The sequence below is a fragment of the Acinonyx jubatus genome, chromosome E4 (assembly GCF_027475565.1).
Source record: "Acinonyx jubatus isolate Ajub_Pintada_27869175 chromosome E4, VMU_Ajub_asm_v1.0, whole genome shotgun sequence".
NCBI classification, from domain to species: domain Eukaryota; kingdom Metazoa; phylum Chordata; class Mammalia; order Carnivora; family Felidae; genus Acinonyx; species Acinonyx jubatus.
Genome location: NC_069395.1, coordinates 32,193,595 through 32,214,916, shown reverse-complemented (window position 1 = coordinate 32,214,916; position 21,322 = coordinate 32,193,595). Strand labels below are relative to the sequence as shown.

At 33.4% G+C, this 21,322-nt stretch overlaps 1 protein-coding gene across 2 annotated transcripts in view; it reads right to left on the bottom strand.

Moving 5' to 3' along the window:
- The window catches only part of DENND1B (DENN domain containing 1B), a 257,800-nt gene that overhangs the window by 29,047 nt on the left and 207,431 nt on the right, over nucleotides 1–21,322 (bottom strand). For both annotated transcript variants that reach the window (XM_027074606.2, XM_027074605.2), the window contains 4 exons: nucleotides 12,998–13,088; nucleotides 6,120–6,160; nucleotides 5,121–5,189; nucleotides 552–608 (listed from right to left, as the gene is read on the bottom strand). In XM_027074606.2, the coding sequence (XP_026930407.2) occupies nucleotides 552–608; nucleotides 5,121–5,189; nucleotides 6,120–6,160; nucleotides 12,998–13,088 (258 nt within the window). The remainder of the gene's footprint in view (nucleotides 1–551; nucleotides 609–5,120; nucleotides 5,190–6,119; nucleotides 6,161–12,997; nucleotides 13,089–21,322) is intronic.

Here is a 21,322-nt window from a genome sequence, read left to right as displayed (position 1 = left end):
ACAACTGACAAAATCTGTAAAGATATAATATGTAATCAAATTGAAAACACATATACATACACATAAATATTCATATACATGCAATATTCATAGATTCAAATACATATCTTCAAAAACAATCTTTTATAAATTAAGAACATGCTTCAAATTAAAGTAGCTACAGTTAGAAAGTTCCTATAAAGCCAAATGATGGCATTCCTGGCTTGATTCTGCACCAAAGATCATCTTTTTAAAGAAATTCTCAGCTTGAAGCAAGAATTTCAATTGTGATATCAAGGCAATCAACTTTATGAAAACATACATCCTGTTAAAGCATCTTTGAAGATCTCCGTTGTTCTGTGATAAAATATGCAAACAATAAAGAGATTATTCAGTGGATGCATACAGAACGGCAGATAGTTGCCAGAGGGCTTGTTATGAAAAATACATTCTTGAACAAAGGGCTAAGCATATTTCAAACATCATTAAAAACATAAATCTCATGTGATTTGTAAAGTATGAGCTTCAAACTAATGCAAGAATCAAGGAAGAATGAAAAGAATATGACGTACCTTATGTTTTAGCTTACTCTTCACTTCCTTTATTCCCTGCTTTGCATGATTTTTTGCCTAGAAAAAGGTAACGCAAGTGTCTGGCTCAGCATGGTTCTATTACCACTTAAAGAGTTAGTAGATGAGATCACACTCCATGAAACTTGCTAACTTCATATTATTTAGAAAAAGAACAAATTATAATCTAAAACTCTTAATTCTTCAGGGAAACCACACCACTTACTATTATATCTAAATTAGTGAAAACGCGATTAGTCTCTATTTGCATACTAGTACCATACAAAGGCTAACATTTAGCCTATTTTGCCTCCTAAGCTATAGAAAACACAGCCCAGTCTTAATTTGCAATTGTGATTAACTGGTGGTGAAAGGAGAAAGCACAGCAGCAGGTTATTTGGGCAAATGTTTGGACTTTAAAGAAACGGGCAACTTTACAAAGCTTTACTGAAGTGCTTTTACAGGCACACGTTTTTATTAGCAGAGATATTTTCAAGTTATGGCTATTTCATGTACAGTTTTTCCGGCATAAATTAAAAGCCACTTAACAAAAGATGCTATCTTCATGTTCCATAGGGAATCTGGCTCCAGTATTTGAGCGTCTCAGGTCCTGATGTGATTCCTGTGGGATATAATTTAACTAAAGACAACTGGCCTTGGCCTTTGTTCCATTGGAAATTCCCAGAGTGGCCACGGACGAAAAGAAAGGAAATTCACATTTATGTTGTGTTTCCTCAGTATTTGATCATGTGCTGGGTACCTAACATGTATCAGCTCATTTAATCATTACAAATCTATGAACTTAGGACAATTATTATGACATTTTTACAGATAAGGAAAGTGACTCAGAGGAGATCGGTCTGCATAGCCTCATTCCAGATCTGGGTCTATTTAATTCCTGAGTCCAACTTCTCCCCATCAGAAAGGGGAAGGAAGAACTAAAGTTTTTAAAATAGATCTACTGAATCTAAGCCTCACACAAGAAAAGGCATTACAAGTCTCATTCTACAGACATGGAAACTGAGGTCATACAGACTGAAGACTTTCTAATTCCAATATTCTTGCTCCTACCAAACCATCCTGCTTCCTGAATTACTTCTAGGAAGAGTGAATACATGTCTTCCCAAGTTCATTTAGGGGAAGGCTCTCATTTCTTTCCGGATAATATCTGTAGTACCTAATATAATATTTGGCATATAGTAACTGCTCAAGAAATGTCTTGAACTCAAGTAAACAATTATTTCTTCATTGTATATGAGGCAAAATCAAAACATGCTACACATAGTAAAAGATAACCTAAAACACCAAATAACACTAAATTATATTCCCATGGTTCTTTGGAATTAATAAAGCATTTTCACATTGTTTTATTGTTAAAGCCTCTGAATCTATTTAAAGGGTCCTATATTAATCCCTACATTCTCATTAGGTAAAAATGAAAAATTACCAAGAAAATGTGCCTGTCTCTATCTTCTAGAATTTTTATCCATATTTGCTCACATTTTGTCATATTCTAATTTACCTAAATATTCTCTAACCTTTCAAAATCCACTTGATTCACACTAATCTTTTCAGAAGCTCTTCAGTATACAGAGTTGAATCTAGTGTCAGTCATGGTTCTGTAATTCATGGACTGATTCCCTTACGCATCTCTTGTCCTACCCTCCTCCACTGATCTCTTTCAGATGATCTGGAAGATGAGGTACAGGCTCTATCCTTTTCAATCTACCAAGTTGAAACTTACCAATAAACAAGTATTCTTTACAGAGAAGCACCCAGCAAATGGCTTTGGTTAATAATTTAAAATACAAAAACCTAACAAGAAAGTTGACTCAGAAACACTTTTAGCCAAATCAATTATGTATTCACTTTACTGTTATTTTTTAGATTTCTAAGAAAGTATATCTGTTAATTCTAGTTTTCTTTATGGCCCCTCTAAGCACAGAAAAATAGAAGTATAAAACACATAGAAAAAAATGTTTCAAGTACAGAAAAACTGTTCTAAGTATAGGACAAAGTCATTATCTCCTTCAACAAAACATATTCAGCTCCTTTGTAGTACATGCAAAGTACAGAGCAAAGTAACAGTGATACAAACATGAAATTAGCAGGAACAGTACCTCTCCCCCTCCCAGTACCTGCCACACTCACTGCTCTAACTCAGATAACCAGCATAAGGCCTTCTTCATGGGAGGTACTCAAACAATTTACTGAATGAATGAAAGTTTAAAACACGGTTCCTTTTTTAAAACTTTACTATCTATAGAAACACAAGTAAATAAATTCTGTTAAACCCATACAAGAGAGATTGGGAGTTCTGTTCATAGTAATTTGTGGTCAAAGGAGGAATTTCAAGAGTTCATATTTCAGAAGATGAGCAGCCTGGAAAGATGAGTTTTAGATACAACTATGAAAGTCACAAATTGGCTTTCTTGTCCCAAATCTCTTTGACTTCTTGATTCATGTACAACATGATCACAAGATCATAAGATAAATAAAGGAAAGTGATTAGGTATATTCTGAAGACCTTAAATTGCCTGAAATCAATTTAGGGAATAATCTTTCAGAGAGCACAATTTTTAATCTGGAAACATTTGACTCTTCTGCAGAAGAGCGTTCTCAGCAAAAAAATAAAATACTGATTAGAAAGATAGAAATATGAATAATGAATGAAGTTTTAAATATGTTTGCTTTATTTCTGGGTTTTTGTGGGAAAATATGAGTGAAATTAAGGAGAGAAACACATACTTAGCAAAATAATACAATACATTTTCTCTGAGCCTGAGGAAAAACTTCAAGTGTTTGCTCAAGGAATTAAATGAAGGGCACTTGACTGGAAAACTTTTTTTAGAATCTTAAATGAATGTGAAAAGCAAGGCTAGTCTGATGTTTCACATGGCAGCCAAGTGCTACTTCATTGTAAAAAATTAAAATCTCTTCAAAACTGTATATAAATCAAACCACCAGTATTATAGTGAAATAGAGTGATATCCACAGAGAGGTTTTCCAGAAAAGCCATGAAACAATCAACCAAAAGGCAGAGGCTGATGTTTCCAAGGCAAAATGATGAAACCTTCCTACTTTTATTTTTATGATAAGGCTTCAAATAGTTCAGAATTTTGGCACCATATTTTTGAATCAACTCTGTAGATTAGCTGTGCTACTATAAAATGTAATCTTTGAAATTGACTTTTTTTAAACAATAATGGTGGCTACACATATTTGTCATAATTGTACACCACAGCAAGAATATAAGTTCTACGCTTATTAAAATACATTATTCCATTACTAATTCAATCGTATCATTTCCTTTACTGAGAAAGCATTTGAAGATAAATTCTTATAAAATCAAAACTACTGCCCTGAATATTTTTTAGAAATATGAAATATACATGACCTGTGGCATTTAAAAAATTACTTCATTGAATACGAATCTACTAGCTCCTACCTCAAGTAGCTCTAGTTTAATATTAGAGATGAAGATGCCCACAGGAAAACCTGTGCTGAAACAGAGGTATGTCTGAAGGTCTTATGAGGACCTGGGAGGTATATAAACCCTGTGAATGTGGGGTTGGAAAATGTTTTCTCAGGGAAACAACTAATGCCTAAACTAAGTCTTATAGGATGAATTAGTGTTTACTCGGTGGACAAAACCCAGAAATAAATGTCCCAAGTAGTGGAAATGGATTGTGTAAGAACAGAGGCAGAAGAGAAAATCTTGCATTCATGAAATGAGGAGCACTCAAGATCTGGAGACAGAGGGTAAGCTCAGGGAATTGGGGTGAATTGAAACAGGACACAAAAGGGGTTAGGTCTTGAGGGTCTTAGTTAACATATTAAAGAGATTTTAATTTTATTAATTGTTTATTGTTATTGCTATTGATACAGCTGTTTTTATTTTATTATAAGCCATGGAGAATCACTGAAGAATTTTAATTATGGAGAGTCAAGCATCTTTGAGGGAAAAGAACTTACCCTAATTTTCTGGTTTTTTTTCTATTTGAACCTCAGTATACAATGAGAATTTAAAATATGTCAATAAATTAAAAAGTCAAATCTCTAAAAATGGCACTTCATTAGGGACTGTTGCAATTTCAGTGCACAATTTTCCTGATTGCTTTGAAATAAAATGAAGAATTGGTTTTAAATAACATGAAGGGAATATCCTTTCTACACAATAATTTCAATAACTGAATTCACTTTGATCAATATTAACTCCACAAATTTTTGAAAAAGTTTTTTTTAGAGAAAAAATGGGGGGGTCCCTCAGTGGCTCAGTTGGTTAAGTGTCTGACTTCAGCTCAGGTCACTATTTCACAGTTTGTGGGTTTGAGCCCCGCATCAGGCTCTGGTCTGACTGCTCAGAGCCTGGAACCTGCTTCAGATTCTGTGTCTCCCAATATCTCTGCCCCCCCACCGCCCCCACTCATGCCCTGTCTCTCTCTCTCTCTCAAAATCAAATAAACATTAAAAAAACATTTTTTTTAAAGAAAGAAAAAAAATGGGAGGTATTCTAGATTTACATGTCTGTTAGCTAGGAAAATGTAAAATTTTATCAATAAGAAAACTTACAAATTTATATGCTGTCCGTACAGCTGGAGTTGCTTTGGTCATTGCTGTGTTAAACAGTGCACCTCCTCTCTGCAAACAAACAAACAAACAAACCAAAAAGACGTATTTCCAAAATTTTTAAAACCAGATTAACCTGAAAACAAAGCATTATTAATAGCACAGAAAAAGAGGTTTACTTACAAATTAAACAAAGACCTATAGAAGTTACTTCAGATTTAGTCTTTTCAAGCTTTCATATACCATATATGGTCATTTCAGATAAAATGTAAACCCTCTACTCCATTCCTTTAGTTGGTATAATACATGATTTAAAAATCATTTCAGCTTTGCAGTTTAGGCAGACTAGAGCAATAGGACCCATCATAGGTATGTAGTTAAAACTTGATAAGAAAGAAATATAATCTGGGCACCGGGGTGGCTCAGTCTGTTAAGCATCCGACTTTGGTTCAGGTCATGATCTTGAGGTTCATGAGTTCGAGCGCATCAGGCTCTGTGCTGACAGCTCAGAGCCTGGAGCCTGATTCAGATTCTGTCTGTTTGTTTCTCTCCATCAAGAATAAATAAACATTAAAAAAAAAAAGAAATACACTCAAACTGTTTATCAACTGTTTTAAGGTTGGGCAATACAGTCTAAATCTCTGGAGGTGAGTTTTACATTTAATAAAATCGTATTAACAAAACACATTACCAGAAATGATAAAACTCCTCTCAAATCCTATTTCTCCTTCTAATTCTTTTGTTCTAGGATATAATATAAAGTGACAAAAACATCTTGATTTTCAAAACAAGCCATTTATCTCTGAACAAAAGCTTTCCATTTTAAAATTATGAATATCAAACTATAATAGCATAAAATAAAAATATTTAAAATGTGACAAAATATACAAACATTTTAAGTATTGCTAATAAATAGCATAAGTATAAGCAGCATCCTTTTAGTGAACATTTCTCCATATATTTTGAGTGAAGGAGGAAGAAGTGGTGAAGGGTTATCATTACCTTGACTGTATGCACCCACTGTTGATATGACCTCGGGTTCCCTGGAATATATAAAAATAAGATGTCAGGACTATTTGATCTAAAATATATCCATCAACTAAAATTCATCAAGAACTAATACTTCCAGGATTTTAACAAATTTTGTTTATCTGCAATGTTGTGAAAAATGCAATAGTATTGTAGAATAAACTGCTCTAATTCTTAGAAACATGGTAAATAGCATTTCCAAGAATAGACACGGTTTTCTTTAGTCACATACGAAGGTAATATGTCAAAACACTCTATCTTCTTTCGTTTTAATATTGTATTCAGAGAGGAAAAATATGCTGTCTCTTTTAAAATCCAAGGTTCCTATGTCTTTTATACCATATTTTGTGTTTTATGTCTATGTTGTCTTTAAAAAGTTTGCCTCTTTTATGCAATTAGGTTCACTTAAAAATAATATTGCAAGTGCACAGAGAAAGAAAAAACTAAAAAGGGATTAAAAAATGCAAAAAACCAGGGGCGACTGGGTGGCTCAGTTGGTTAAGCATCCAACTCTTGGTTTCAGCCCAGGTCATGATCTCATGGTTCAGGAGTTCAAGCCCCACGTTGAGCTCTGTGCTGACAGCACAGAGCCTGCTTGGGATTCTTAATCTTTCTCCCTCTCTTTGTCTCTCAGAATAAATAAATAAACATTGTTTTAAAAAATGCAAGGAACCTTGAAGACAATATATTCTATAGTCTTTAAATATCAACATTAATTGATAGCAAATTTTACTTTAATGCAATTAAACTACAGTCATAGTTCTGTAGATACTCTCTAGTTGTAAATCCAAGGTTGAAAATATAGTACCCAAGGAAATATAAAACAAACGAAGGTTTTAGTCTACAGGGCATTGTGGTTATTAGAAAGTTCAAATGCTGACCAATTCTTTTTTTAAAAATTTTTATTCAAATTCCAGTCAGTTAACATACAGCGTAATAGTAGTTTCAGGTGTACAATATAGTGATTCAACACTTCCGTACAACACTTGGTGCTCATCACAGGTGGACTCCTTAAAACCAGTTCTAAAAACCTAGTAATCATATATTTGGTTCCAAGTATGGTAATGTAATCAATAAAATGGTATTAGAAGGCAAAAAAAAGAACACGATCTCAAGTAATGTTTTATATCAACTGACTTAGATTTCATGTACCTTCTTCATTTAAATACTTAAAAAACATGGCCATTCAAAGACTATCTGGTACAAAGAATCCCTAAAACAGATTAAGGTCTCTTCTTTTTTTAATGGAGGTATAACTTAGATATAACATTATATCAGCTTCAGATATAGAGCATAATGATTCGATACATTGGGAAATGATCACCACAATTAATCTAGTTAAATCTGTCACCATACATGTTCTCCACTTGTGTATAGTTGTGTCCTTTTAAAAAATTCATTACCTTGCTGTCATAAAACAGAGGCAGAATGATTCCAGCCCAAGAATTTATTTCCAGCTGTTCTCTTTGCATTCCTAACCAACATCAGGCAAAATGTGTTCAGCTCTAAAATTACTCCTGTAATTAAAATCTTTCTCTACTTTAAAAAAAAAATCAAGAAACAACCCCCAATTGCTAAAAGCATCGCTTACGACTCAGCACGGCACTTAACTGGAAGAAAATATATGGCAAAATAATATTTTTTTCTAATTTTGTGAAATGATTATAGCAAAAAGTGTCTACTTAAAATAGCCTGTGTAAGTGAAATGTGCACTGTTCAAAACCTATGAGTTCCAGGTGGTATTTGGCCTGAACAATTTTTTTGAAATCATATTTCACTTGCAAAATGACAAGAATTCAAGTTATTGTATTTGTATTGTATTTATTTCTAAGGAGATTTTATTAACAAAAAAAGTAAACAATATAACTATATCCAGATTGTTCATATACGCTTACCTATTCAAAGTTCTCATCAGTTCATATATTTTTAACTTCTCTACTATAAATGGTTGGGTAGAAATCACACATTTAAGGGCTGGTTATCACTTATAGTATTCTGGGAAGAGTTTTATTTTCATTCTCTTCCCAAAATGAATTTAAGAAAGTGGAAAGAGAAACACTAACTTCTATGTGATAACTATTTAGCATTTTGGAATACTTGTCATCCAGAAAACAATTTTTTAAAGGCTCCAAACTACAAAGAAAATAGCTAGCAGAAAACTTCAGCGCAGTTAGAGAAGAGTATCTTATTTAGAGTTGTGAGGAATAAAAATAGCTCATATTCAGCTCTTCACAGGCCACTAAACGTTTTTACGTACATTACCTTATTTGAGCTGTGTTTTTATACTCTAAAATAGGCAAAGCAGGTAGTGTCTTAAGCAGCACATTCCAAGCACAGTTCAATGAGGAGTCCAATAGATCAGGGGGCTCAAGTCCACTGTATCTTTGTAAACTATGCTATTTGGGACCAGTCCTTAACCTGGTTGCTACAATGTTACTTAGTATAGTACCTAGCATATCACAGACACACCATACATACAAGTTTTATTGCAATAACTCGCCAAATGAGGAAACTGAAGGTTCTGAAGTGGCCCTAGGTCACAAAGATAGCAACTGAGGAATAATAAGAATCCGGGTATTTGAATTCCTGGTTAAATAGTCCTTCAGCCCAGAAATTCTACCTCTTAGACTGCTAAATAAAATATGATAAAACTTAACATATATAGAGATTTCTTCTGTATCAGTTCAAAGTAATTACACTAGAAAGGAAAAGGGGCTGCTCAAAGCTGATACTTTGAGAAGAAACAGTTGACAGAATCACCAATAATAATCCAGAATTATATGCACGGGGAAAACAGGAAGTCCCCAAATAAACTACTTAAAATGGTAGGGAAACATGTAGTACAATTTAGGTATTCCTATTTAAAATTTTTAAAAAGAGGGGCGCCTGGGTGGCTCAGTCACTTAAGTGTCTGACTTCGGCTCGCATCATGATCTCATGGTTTATGAGTTCAAGCCTGATGTTGGGCTCTTCTCAGAACCTGGAGGCTGCTTTGGATTCTCTCTCTACTCCTCCCCTTCTTGCAATGTCTGTTGCCCTCTCTCCCAAAAATAAATAAATAAAACATTAAAAAAAATTATGATATTTGTTTCTTTAAATTTAGTGCCTTTCAGATTGAAAGCTTCTATTTCTACAAAATTTATGAGACAGGCACATTATTCTTTAAAAATGTTTTTGAGGCTGTTTTTCTTCTCAAAAAAATTAATGTGAATGCCAGAAAACTCTCTGAGTCTTTCCATTAAAGTAAATGGATTATGGAAATAATTAGTGTCATTGAGGAAATTCTTAACATTGTTCTCATTCATCATACCAGTGATTTTCTCACACCCAAGGACAAAATATCTTTGTTTCCCCCTTGTGCAAAGACTTCATCTTCAAATGTATTTGTTTGAATTCCAGTAATTTGTAGTTACTGGTTCAAAAAGTATATAAATTGACCTAAATTGTTCAGTGAAGCCTGGAAAATGTCACTAAAACTGAAGATCACCTACCATCTCTTCAAATTCCCCTGATGCCTTAGTCAGTTAAAAAAAAAAGAAAAGAAAAGAAAAGAAAAGAAAAGAAAAGAAAAGAAAAGAAAAAGAAATACTACTATATAAATAAAAGACTGATCAGAAATATATCAGAAAGTAATTAAGAGACAAATGCTACTAATGAAGAATAACTACATGGTTCTATATAAAAGCAATCTGAAAATATTTCTATTTTTTTACGTTTAAATAATTGGAAGGGGATTTAAAAACTAGTCTTATTTTAAATGAAAAAAAAATACAAAAAACCACCTCCATGTTCTTAAGTACTCAGTATTCCTTAGCTACTCTTTCATAGACCAATATCTGTGTTTACTGCATCCTCTGCTCTACTTATGTCCCCTTTTATTACCTTTTAGCCTCCATGGATACTCCTCCCTTTACATACTTCCTGATATTTACATTACTTTCCTCTTAAGGTTGAATGTTCTACAAAGGTCCATGAAAAACAATTGCGAGTAACAGGGATTTCTTCACAGTCCTGACCACAGGGACTCACAGGATAGCAAACAGATTTTGGAAACCTGTATGCATTTCAGTTTTTAACCATAGTTCTAGATTCAATGTGAATCTAGATTGAATGTGTAATTCAATAATTACACGGTTCCACCACGCTCATATTAACTTTATCACAACCACATATACTAGCATGCAACTAGCCGTTGCAATGACACAGAAATTAGATGACACAGGGGAGAAATTAGATGCTTCTCTGAAATTCCCTAACTATTTTTGCTTAAAGGAACATAATTTTTTCTTCAGCTTTAATGAATGTCGATTTCTCTTACGGTGATCTTTCTTAGGGCTTTATGTTTCAAAAATCTTCAACAGATAATCAAGAGACAGGAATTTTACTTTTATCCAATCACAGTAGAGAAGGCTTGACTACTACTCTTATTTACTGAATGTCTTCTAATTAAGAAGATCTCTTATCATAAGAAAGCAATATATTATAGTTATTAAAGCAAGAGCTTGGAAGCCAGACAGACACATGTTGAATTCAGATTCTAGCACTACTAGCTGTGTGACCTTGAGCAAATTACTGAGATAAGTGCCCTCATAAAAACAGGGATAGGTAATCAAACTATTTCGTAGGTGCTGTGAGGATTAAATGAGATCAAGTTTGTAGAGCTCTTGTAAGAGATTCTGTCACATATTAATATTCAATAAGTAGGAACAATTATAATTATTACTATGAGAGAAGCGGCAGTTATAACCATTTACTTCTTTGAAAAATAGTTCAATATCATGATAAAGACATCTTATCTCTTACAAATGCAGTCTACATGACAAATGTCTAATGTTCTTTTATATATATCATCGTTTATAAGAACATTACTAATTTTTATTAGATTATTCACATTTTTATTTCAAGTCCTAATAAATTGTGCTTTATTTTATACTAAGAATAAGCTCTCTGTATCTCTAAAATAATAACCTAAAATATAATAATTAAAAATAATACTTAATAGCTAGGCACAATTTTTAATATACTTTCTTGCTGTACACATTGAAATTAATATTTGTTGAACTACCCTTTCCTTTTGAATCAGTATTGCCCACCCTCCCACCAAACTAAAATAAGTGTTCAAAACCTTTTTAATTTTAAGGAGGGACAATAAAGTGGTTGGCATGAAATTGTACTGAAAATATAGCAGTCTCTAAGTCAGATGCCAGCTGGCGATCAGTGTTCCATTCTTTTTAAACCATAAGACCTTTATTGAACAATGTTAGTAACCCCTCTCACACCAGAAAACCCATCTACCTTCTATTCTATTCTATTACAGAGGAATCTGGACCAATGGTTAAGACTACAGAATTTAACTATACAAAACGATCATAGTTCTACCCATTACTGTCACAAGATGTCATCTTCAATTCCATAGAAGATACTATCCCCACGGGTCATAAAAATAATGAGACAGCAGTTATATAAATACTGAATAGATGCCTCAAGCAATTTGTCCATGAGCTGACAATATTTTGCTTGTCTGAGTTCAAAAGTAAAAAAGCCTTATTTTAACACAAAAGTTCCATTGAAGCTAAATTTTTACCCATGAGCTGAGGAAAGCAAGGAACTGAATGATTCCACACTTGGTTGACTTGCTGAGTCAAATAAACTAAGTTTTTCCCAAAGCTAAATGCTTTCAATGAAATGCTGTACTTACACCAGAGGAAGATCCATATGCTTAGTTCATTTGGACCTCTCTTCACGAACAAGTTATCTCAATGTTTTGTATATTTTTATGGAGCAAAAATAAATCTTATTTGAGAATAAAATCACATTTTGGCAAATGTGTAGATGAGTACTTATTACTACGTCTTTTCATGTTTTATTTCTCAATTCTAGCAACTATTTATTCACACATAAAGACATTTTCTTCCCAAATTAAACCTACAAATAAATAGAAAAAATTACTATTATGCCAGCTGAAAATGAACACACCAGAGACTGTTGTTTGTTTGGTTCACCCTGTTGTCTAGAACAGTGCCTAACACATAGTAAATACTTAGCACAAATACTGGCTGAATGAGTGCATATGACATTTCAAGGACTCCAGCAAAATTCTCTGTCAGAGTCAGGACTATATACTGAAGCAATCACGTACAAAGTACCAGTTCGTAATTAACTGCCTAGAAATTACAACGTTGTTTGAATACTTACATATCAAATAGTGTAACTAATTATATTAAGTTTCATTATATTAAATAAAAATGCAATATCACCTAACTTATGTTTCACACATACAAAATAATACGACGCCTTCCATTTGTTAGTGAGCACTTTTTACAGTGACAAGTGTAAGCACATGGGATGGTAAACTGAAAAGTCTTTTCCTCATGCTGCAGTGTTCTGCAAAGCAAAAAAAAGGTAAAGGCTTCTATAACAACACACTCACTTAAAATGTAAAAGCAGCTGTGGTATTCAAATCTTTTGTTTTATATTATATTACAATCTAATATTTCAACTATAATCTCAGTTCTTTAATTCTTACTTAGTATTAGCCAGCACTGTGGGTTTTTTAGCGGAGAATACTAAAGGAAGATATAAACTAATTGCATTTCAGTGACATTTAGTTCTACTACTATTAAGAGATTATCCAAGAAAACAACTACCAATTCATGAGACCATCTTAACACCTTGAATAATAAAATAAGTTAATACCACAGCTCTTATAAGATGAAAAAAAAATGTATCTAAAACATTGTATGCTTAAGAAAATACAACTGTTTATGAAGTAGATTGTATCAGATACAGGAGCAAAAATCAAGGCAATCGCTATTCAGAAAATGGATAATCATACTGAAACTAGTCTTTACCTCCACAAAAGCCACCTGAAGTGATTTCCTCTTCAAATACATCAGAGAAACCCCGTCCTGCATTTAATTTTGCCAGTCGACCATCAATAAACTGAAATTAAAAAGTGTCAAATACGTTAATTTTCACTTTCTTAAACTTTTACTTATATCAAAAGATTCATATCAGACACTCATAAGTATAAAATATGCACATATATGTACATGTATACACACATCTACATGTACATGACAAGAAAACTCTCAAACATTGAAATAGCAGGCACTCAATAAATAACAGCTAATTTATTAAATAAAAAATGTACAGTACAGACTCTTACTTCATTAATAAGAAAAAGAATGTACTATTTACTGGCATTTGGTTACTTTCTATTTTGTTGATCTATGGCATCTGAAATTTCTCTTTCTTGGATTATAAAAAAATATTACAAATGTTTTGAGGTTTCTCCATTCCTAATGAAGGTAAAGTATCTTTAAGCCTCCCTTGCATAAGAGACAAAGGGTAACCATAAGAAAGATTTAAATGATGTCTGAAGCGTAGACTTGAAGATTTGGAGACTAATATAAAATGTTCATTTTCATGCTGGAATTAATCCTGGCTACAATTTTTTTTATCCTAGAAATTTTAAATTTACTCAAATTAAAATAAAGTACCTTGATTTTTAAAAAATTCTCACACTCTGTTCTAGTTTAAAAAAAAATACAGTTTTCTATTTAAATGAACAAAACTAATTGAGTTCTATAGAGCAATACAGTTTTCCTCAGGCAGCAATTTAACATTTAATGGTTTAACTATTTAATAGCAGTAAGTTACACCAGTTAAAAGACTTTGGAACAGAAATCTCTTACAGACCAAAATTAAGACACAAATGAATCAACAGTTTCCAGTTCAAAATGTGGTTTAACTACTTTTATATTATTACAGATTAATTTTGACCCAAGAGGTGGCAAGATGGGTTTAAATAGACATAGCCTAAAAGGATATATAGTCACAGCTTTTTTTTTTTAGTATAAATTGCTTTCATAAAAATTAGAAAATTTTGAGAGCTAGGTACCACAGATTACCCATTTTTAGTCTCGTTATGCTTGGCGTTCAAAAAATTTCCGATAGTATAAACAAATATGAACATGGAGTTTGGAGAATGAAAGGCTTACATCACATCTCTGCCACTTACTAGCTTTATGATCTTGGGAAACTTGTCTCTGAGTCTCTGTTTCCCCTCTATAAAATGGGAATAATAATAAATATCTTCTAGTGTTTTCTAAGGGTGAAATGAAACAATACGAAGTACCCAGACTGCAGGCACAGAATAAATGTTAAATACTAAAATCCATTTTTCCCACGACCACCATCACCTTTCAATCACTATTAATTTCCGAGTTTACAGGATCACTGTCTGTCTCATGTGTGTATCTTTAATATCTGGCAAATGCTTAACATATAGTTTGAAATGAATGTCTGCTGAAAGACTGAAGTATACCGAAACATTGTGAACAGTCCTATATTTACATGATTTTAAAGGTAACTAATTACAACATATAAAATTATGCATTTCATTCTATCTTGAGATAAAACGTGGTAACAATGTACGGCTACATATAATAAATGGTTAATTTGAAAATAAAGTGGTTTAAAATGCTTGCAAAATTTGACTTTCACAGATTTTCAACATAACATTATAAATCAAACTATAGTGGTCTAATTTGATGGACTAAGTATCGTTGTGAAAAAAGTAAGGTGAAGCAAAATGATAAATTTTAAGTAATACATTACTGACGAATGGCACAAAGTAAGACATCCTTTTAAGGGACTTAATTTGCTTTAAAAGATTAAGACTACAAGACTTTTTAAAAGGTTTTCATTTTTATGTTTACTAGAAATAATCCATCCATTTTAGTTTGAGTGGAACAGTTCAACGTCTAAAAAGAGATAAATCCCCAAACTATTTACTGATTATGCATTTTCGAGCATGAGTAACTACTTCGTGTTACTGAACTCGTGAATCGAGCCAATAAAAATTAATCACTTGGTAAAATGCCACGTGTTATCACTGACTCTGCAAACAATCCTGTCAGTGACAGACACTTATCTTTCATGAAAATGTTTGTTTTTAAAATAAAAGATGGATTTTGTACGTATATATTCTATATATGTACACCCAAATACAGACACCGAGGAGTAAGCTGAGAAGTGGTATTAATGGAGAAAAATGCTGAAGGCAACAATTCTCTAAGTTCCTTTTTCTATTTTTAATTCAATAACCAATAACACCTTTTTTCTTTTTTCTCAAGTGGAGTGGGTCCATGGTCACTCCGTTCTAGTAACTTTGGAGGATTTCATAGTAAGTAAAAAACGATAAGAGCATTTTTAGCTACTTTTGCAGAGAAGTAATTTTGAACCAAAAATATTATCTGTTGGAAAGTTATGACTCTATAATGTGCTGTAAACTGTCGCTTGGCTAGTAGTTACCCATATAATAGTAAACACGTATCTTTGTAATTGTTAGTTTTGGAAGAATTGGTTTGCAATTGCAAGTAATGACAAGTAACACTGTTAATAACAATGAAAGTGCCGCAGATAAAACATAACATTAGGTTGCAAGAAGATTTTTAAAGGAATTTAAGAGTTTGCATTAAGATGATGCTTTTTACATAAATCTTAATATTTTGCTTTTCATTCCAAAAGTGAAAATTAAAACCTGAAACTAAACATGCTAAATAATCACACCAAATCATAAATAACATAATTGGAAATCTCAAAAAAATCATAGACATAATTCCATAGCACAGATTCCACAATTTTCTTATAAATTATAAGTAGATAAAATTTATTAAAATAAGGATATACATAATTATCAAGATCAGTAATAATATTCCCTCCAAATCATCAATAATTGCAAGAATTTTATTAGTCCTTAGGACACAATCTTTTTTTTTAAAGTTTATTTTTGAGAGAGAGAGAGAGAGATCAGGGAAAGGGCAGAGTGAGAGACAGAAAGGATCTGAAGCAGGTTCCATGCTGACAGCAGAGAGCCCAATGCGGGGCTCAACTCAGATCATGACCTGAGCCGTATCAAGAGTCTGACACTTAACTGACTGAACCACCCGGGTGTCCCCTTATGACCCAATCTTAAAGTAGTGTGACAGGTTATAAGATAAATGTTTTAAGTAGCAAAACTACTTCCTGCTACTCTTTGTGATACTGTAATTGCTAAGCTTTTTCAAAGTGTTCTGACCTTCAAATAACCATCTTAATATGAAATCCAAGTCCATTTAAAGAAATTATCTATTGTTTTAAGTAGGCTTCAGTGAATAATATTGTTAAATGAAAATGGACATTCACCACATTGATTTTTAAAATATAATTCAATATAAAATAAAGGTTTTAAAAATGCAACAAAATAGGGACCCCTGGGTGGCTCAGTCGGTTAAGCATCTGACTTCAGCTCAGGTCACAATCTCGCGGTCCATGAGTTCGAGCCCCGCGTCGGGCTCTGGGGGCTGATGGCTCAGAGCCTGGAGCCTGCTTCTGATTCTGTGTCTCCCTCTCTCTCTGCCCTTCCCCCGTTCAAGCTCTGTCTCTCTCTGTCTCAAAAATAAATAAATGTTTAAAAAATGCAACAAAATATAAACAGTAGACTTAGTGGTAAGCTTCTTTACAAATACATATATATATGTTTGTATATACAAATACATATATATATGTTTGTATATACAAATATATATAACTATATATATATAGTCTGTGAATCTGATGTATATATAAAGAATATGTTCTGATCAGATTCAGAGTAAACTTAAATATATGGCCAGTAGACAATGTATTTTTCCTCTATGAGACAAATTGTATGCTTTTCACAGGTCTTTAATTCTTCACCAGTCCGTGCATTTGTGGCATTTAATCTAAAAATCCAAAACAAGTTATGCTATTAATTGGTCAGTGTTCTAAATGCCTTTAGTGGTCTAGACATATGTTACATAAATATTTAATTGCCATCAATCCATCAACACTCTGAGGATGACAATAATTAAATTTTAATATTCTTATATGATTTTTAAAGATTTTGACTTTAAAGGAGCTCAAAAAAAAAAAACACTGTTCTGGGGAGAGAGGGTCAGTGGTGCAATTCTTTACCAAGCTGGGGAAGTGGGAATGAAGTGCTGTTTTTTGTGCTAACGTGACAGTCTTGTTACTGAAGCAAAGCAGCAGAGGCACTGGAGCATCCCAGTAAACAAATCTATACTCCCCAATTCCTTTTTCAGCCTGGAGGAAAAATTAACATATTTCAAAATTTATCTCATATTAGAAACTCTTCTTGGGCACAAATGTAAGATAACCAGTATAATAAAGGCTTGAGAGCTAGAGAAAAATACATTTTTAATGAGTCAGAAATCTTTAGCAATTTAGAGAAAACATTTACATACAGTAAAAAATTATGCTTCAAATACATTAATTTCTAGCGGATCTTTAAAATCTCTCTTCTATATAATGCTTTAGGGCTAAAAAAGAATAAGTAGTCTAATTTAAATATTTCTTCTTATAAATGCTCAGTAAACCTTGACAGGTTAGTGAAAACTACACTAAAGTGTTACAATAAATTAAGTCAACAGATATCTATAGACACCTGCTAGATGCAAGGCATTCGGTTAGTAGCTATATATAAACACAAACTGCGACAACAAATGGGAATAAGGTGGGTCAGTTTAGAGCTAAACCAAGAGAATTAAGCACATGAGGAAACAGAAATAAACTGTTATTTTTATTCCATTTCAAATATTAGGTAAATAAAACTGTAAAAATACTAAATTACACTACCATGGTATAATGAACAGGAAAACACTTTGAAGAGTATAAAAAACCCATTCAGTGCAATTTATTATTAGAACTGATAATTTAAAACAACATTAATGGAACAACAGTATCCTCCAGGATATATCAACAGATAGGCTTTAAATAATTTGCAACAAAATGAAGTCAAACTTCATGACCACCAGACCATAGAATTAATTAATTTGGTCATTCAATTCAATATAATTAATTCAATATCATTCAATACCATTAATTAATTCAATCATTAATTCAATATAATTCAATGTTTACTACAGGCCAGGTACTTTTCTAGATGCCTGAAATACAGAAATGAAAAAAAAAAAAGAAAAATTCAAGCCCTCGTGAGCTCTCTTTTTTTCTTGATGAGCCTACTAAAGGTTAGTATTTCATTTATCTTTTCAAAGAACCAGGTCTTAGTTTCATTGATCTTTTCTAATGTTTTTTTTAAAGTCTTTATTTTCATTTATTTCCTCTCTGATCTTTATTATTTCCTTCCCTCTACTAACTTTGGACTTTGTTCTTTTTTCTAGTTCCTTTAAACTTAGATTGTTTAATTTGAGACTTTCTGGTTTCTTGAGATAGACCTGTATGTCTCCTCAGGCAAGGGCAATAAAAGCAAAAATCAACAAACAGGACTATGTCAAACCAAGAATCTTTTGCACAGTGAAGGAAACCATCAACAAATTGAAAGACAACTATGGAATGGAAGAAGATATTAGCATATGATATTAACAGATAAAAGACTGATACCCAAATTATATAAAGATCTCATACAACTCAATAACAAAAAAAATGTTTTTTTAAAATGGGCAGAGGACCGGAATAGACATTTTTACAAAGAAGAAACGCAGATGGACAATAGGTATTTGAAAAGATGCTCAGTATTATGAATCATCAGGGAAATGAACATCAAAACAAGGTATTTCAAAACTGTCAAAATGTCTATTATTAAAAAAAAAAACCAAGAAACAAGAAGTGTCAGTGAGGATGTGGATGAAAGGAAACCCTTGTGCTCTGTGGGTGGGAATATAAATTGGTGCAGACGCTAACAGTATGGAGGTTCCTCAAAAAAATTAACAACAGAACTACCACACTGTCCAGCAATTCTGGATATTTACTGAAAGAAATATTTTTGGGTATTTATTCAAAGAAAATGAAAACACTAATTCAAAAAGATGTATGTACCCCTATATTCACTATGACAACAGCCAAGATATGAAAGTGACCTAGGTGTCCATTGATAGATGAACGGATAAAGAAGATGTGGTGTGTATATATACAACAGAATATTACTCAGCCATAAAATGTATGAAATATGGCTATTTGTTGCAATACGGATAGACTTAGAGGGTATTGTGCTAGGTGAAATAAGAGAAAGACAAGTGCTGTATGATTTCACTTATATGCAGAATCTAAAAAAGCAAAACAGATGAACAAAACAAAACAAAACAGACACAGACTCACAGATACAGAGAACAAACTGCTTGCTGCCAGAGGAAAAGGGGGTGGGAGCATGGGTGAGACAGGTAAAGGGATTCTGTACAAACTTCCAGTAATCAAATAAATAAGTCACAAGGATGTAAAGAACAGCATAGAGAATATAGTCAATAGTATTGTAATGACTCTGTATGGGGACAGATGGGGACTAGACCTATCATCATTTCATAATATATAAAAATACTGAATCTCTATCTTGCACATCTGCAACTAATATTGTATGTCAATTATAATTCAATAACAAAAAATCTTTTGTGATGCTTATTTAGTGGGGGAGAAGGGGAGTGAAAGCATGAAATAAGAAAAGGTAATACATTACGTAGCGTGTTAGAAGGTGATGAATGTCGGACAGTAAGATAGAATTGCATAAGGAAGGTTGGGGAGTTTGGGGCAAGGAACTTCCAATTTTAAACAGTGTGGTCAGGGCAGATATTATGATGAAGGTGACATCTGAGTCAAGACTTGAAAGCAGTGAGGAAGTAGGCCACATAGTTTATGGGAGAAGACGATCCCAGGAAAAGGGAGCCACCGGCATAAATAACGCCCTGGTGCAGGAGCACGCATGTGATCAGTAGGTCTGTAGGAAGCTCTGGGTATTGAGAGAAAACCCAGACAACCATGATGACCACTCTCATTTTAAAGTCATAACCTGCCATTTCCAACGTGCTCTGAATGATGCCAGACAATTGTTTTTTCTCGAGTCCACTCACTCTCTGACTTCGTATTTTCTCCCTCCTTAAATACCCAACCACTTCTCCCATTCCCTCTCAGCTGATCGTGCTTCCTAATTACATGTAAGAAAAACAAACAAACAAACTGAAGCCATTAAGAGAGAAATTCTGCAAGCTCCAAGCAGCACATGTGCCCAGCCCCTTCGCCTCGTCCTCTCCCCGTCTGTGCCTTCTGTCCTGTTGTGCATGAAGTAACTACTCCTCACAACGACCAACTCCACTAACAATTTTTCCGTTTTCCTGAATATAGCTTTCTGTATCTACAAGATCATCCCACCAGGCTCCACACACATGTTATTTCTCCTCTTGACCCCATTTACTTCTCTAGCCATGCCCATTTCTGCATTGCGCTTTACAGTAAATCTCAAAAGAGCTGTGAGTATTTTTCTTCTCCCATGCTTCAGCCACAATTTCTGCCTCACCATTTCAGCAAACTTGCGCTTGCTGAGGTCATCAGGTCTCCACATTACTGAATTCACTGGTCAACTCCAGATCCTTATTTTTATTCACTTGTCACAAGACTTTGACAATGTTGATCCCTTCTTCTTTGGTATTCTTTCTCTACTGCTCTGAATTCTCTCCTACATCACTAATCACTCACTCTCCCTTGGCCTCCTTCACCATTGCCTTCTGCTATTTTCCAGTCCATGGGCCTCTTGCCATTTCTCTTTATAGCCACTCTTTCGATAATTTCACTTGGTCTCCAGTCTAATGACTTTAAGTTCTCTCCATGCTGATGACGCCCAAATTTCTATCTCTAGTATAATTTTCTCCTCTGCCTTACTTATCCATTTGCTAATCAATATCCTAGTTGGATGTCTAATAGACATCTCAAGCCTAATATGGCCCAAACTGAACTCATTCTTCTAACCAAAATATTTCCTGCCCATAATCTTCCCCATTTCAGTAGAATGACAGCTATTCTACCAGTTTCTTAGACAAGAAATCATGGAAACACCTGTGAGTCTTCTTTCTCGCATTTCATATTAAATCTTTCAGAATATCCACTGACTTTATCTTCAAAGTGGATCCATAATCTGACTTCAGCTGTTATCCTCTTTCCTGAGCCAGTTCTTAAATGCCATCACTTCTCACCAAGATTGCAGCAACAGCTTTCCAAATCTTCCTCTCTGCTTCTATCTTTGACCACCTTTCAGGTAGTTGTTCAAATGCCACATATTCCATGAAAATCTACACTATTTTAAATTCCACTCTAACCCCCAATAGGACCCCCCTTCCTGTTCTATTTACTTTTCCATAGTACTTACT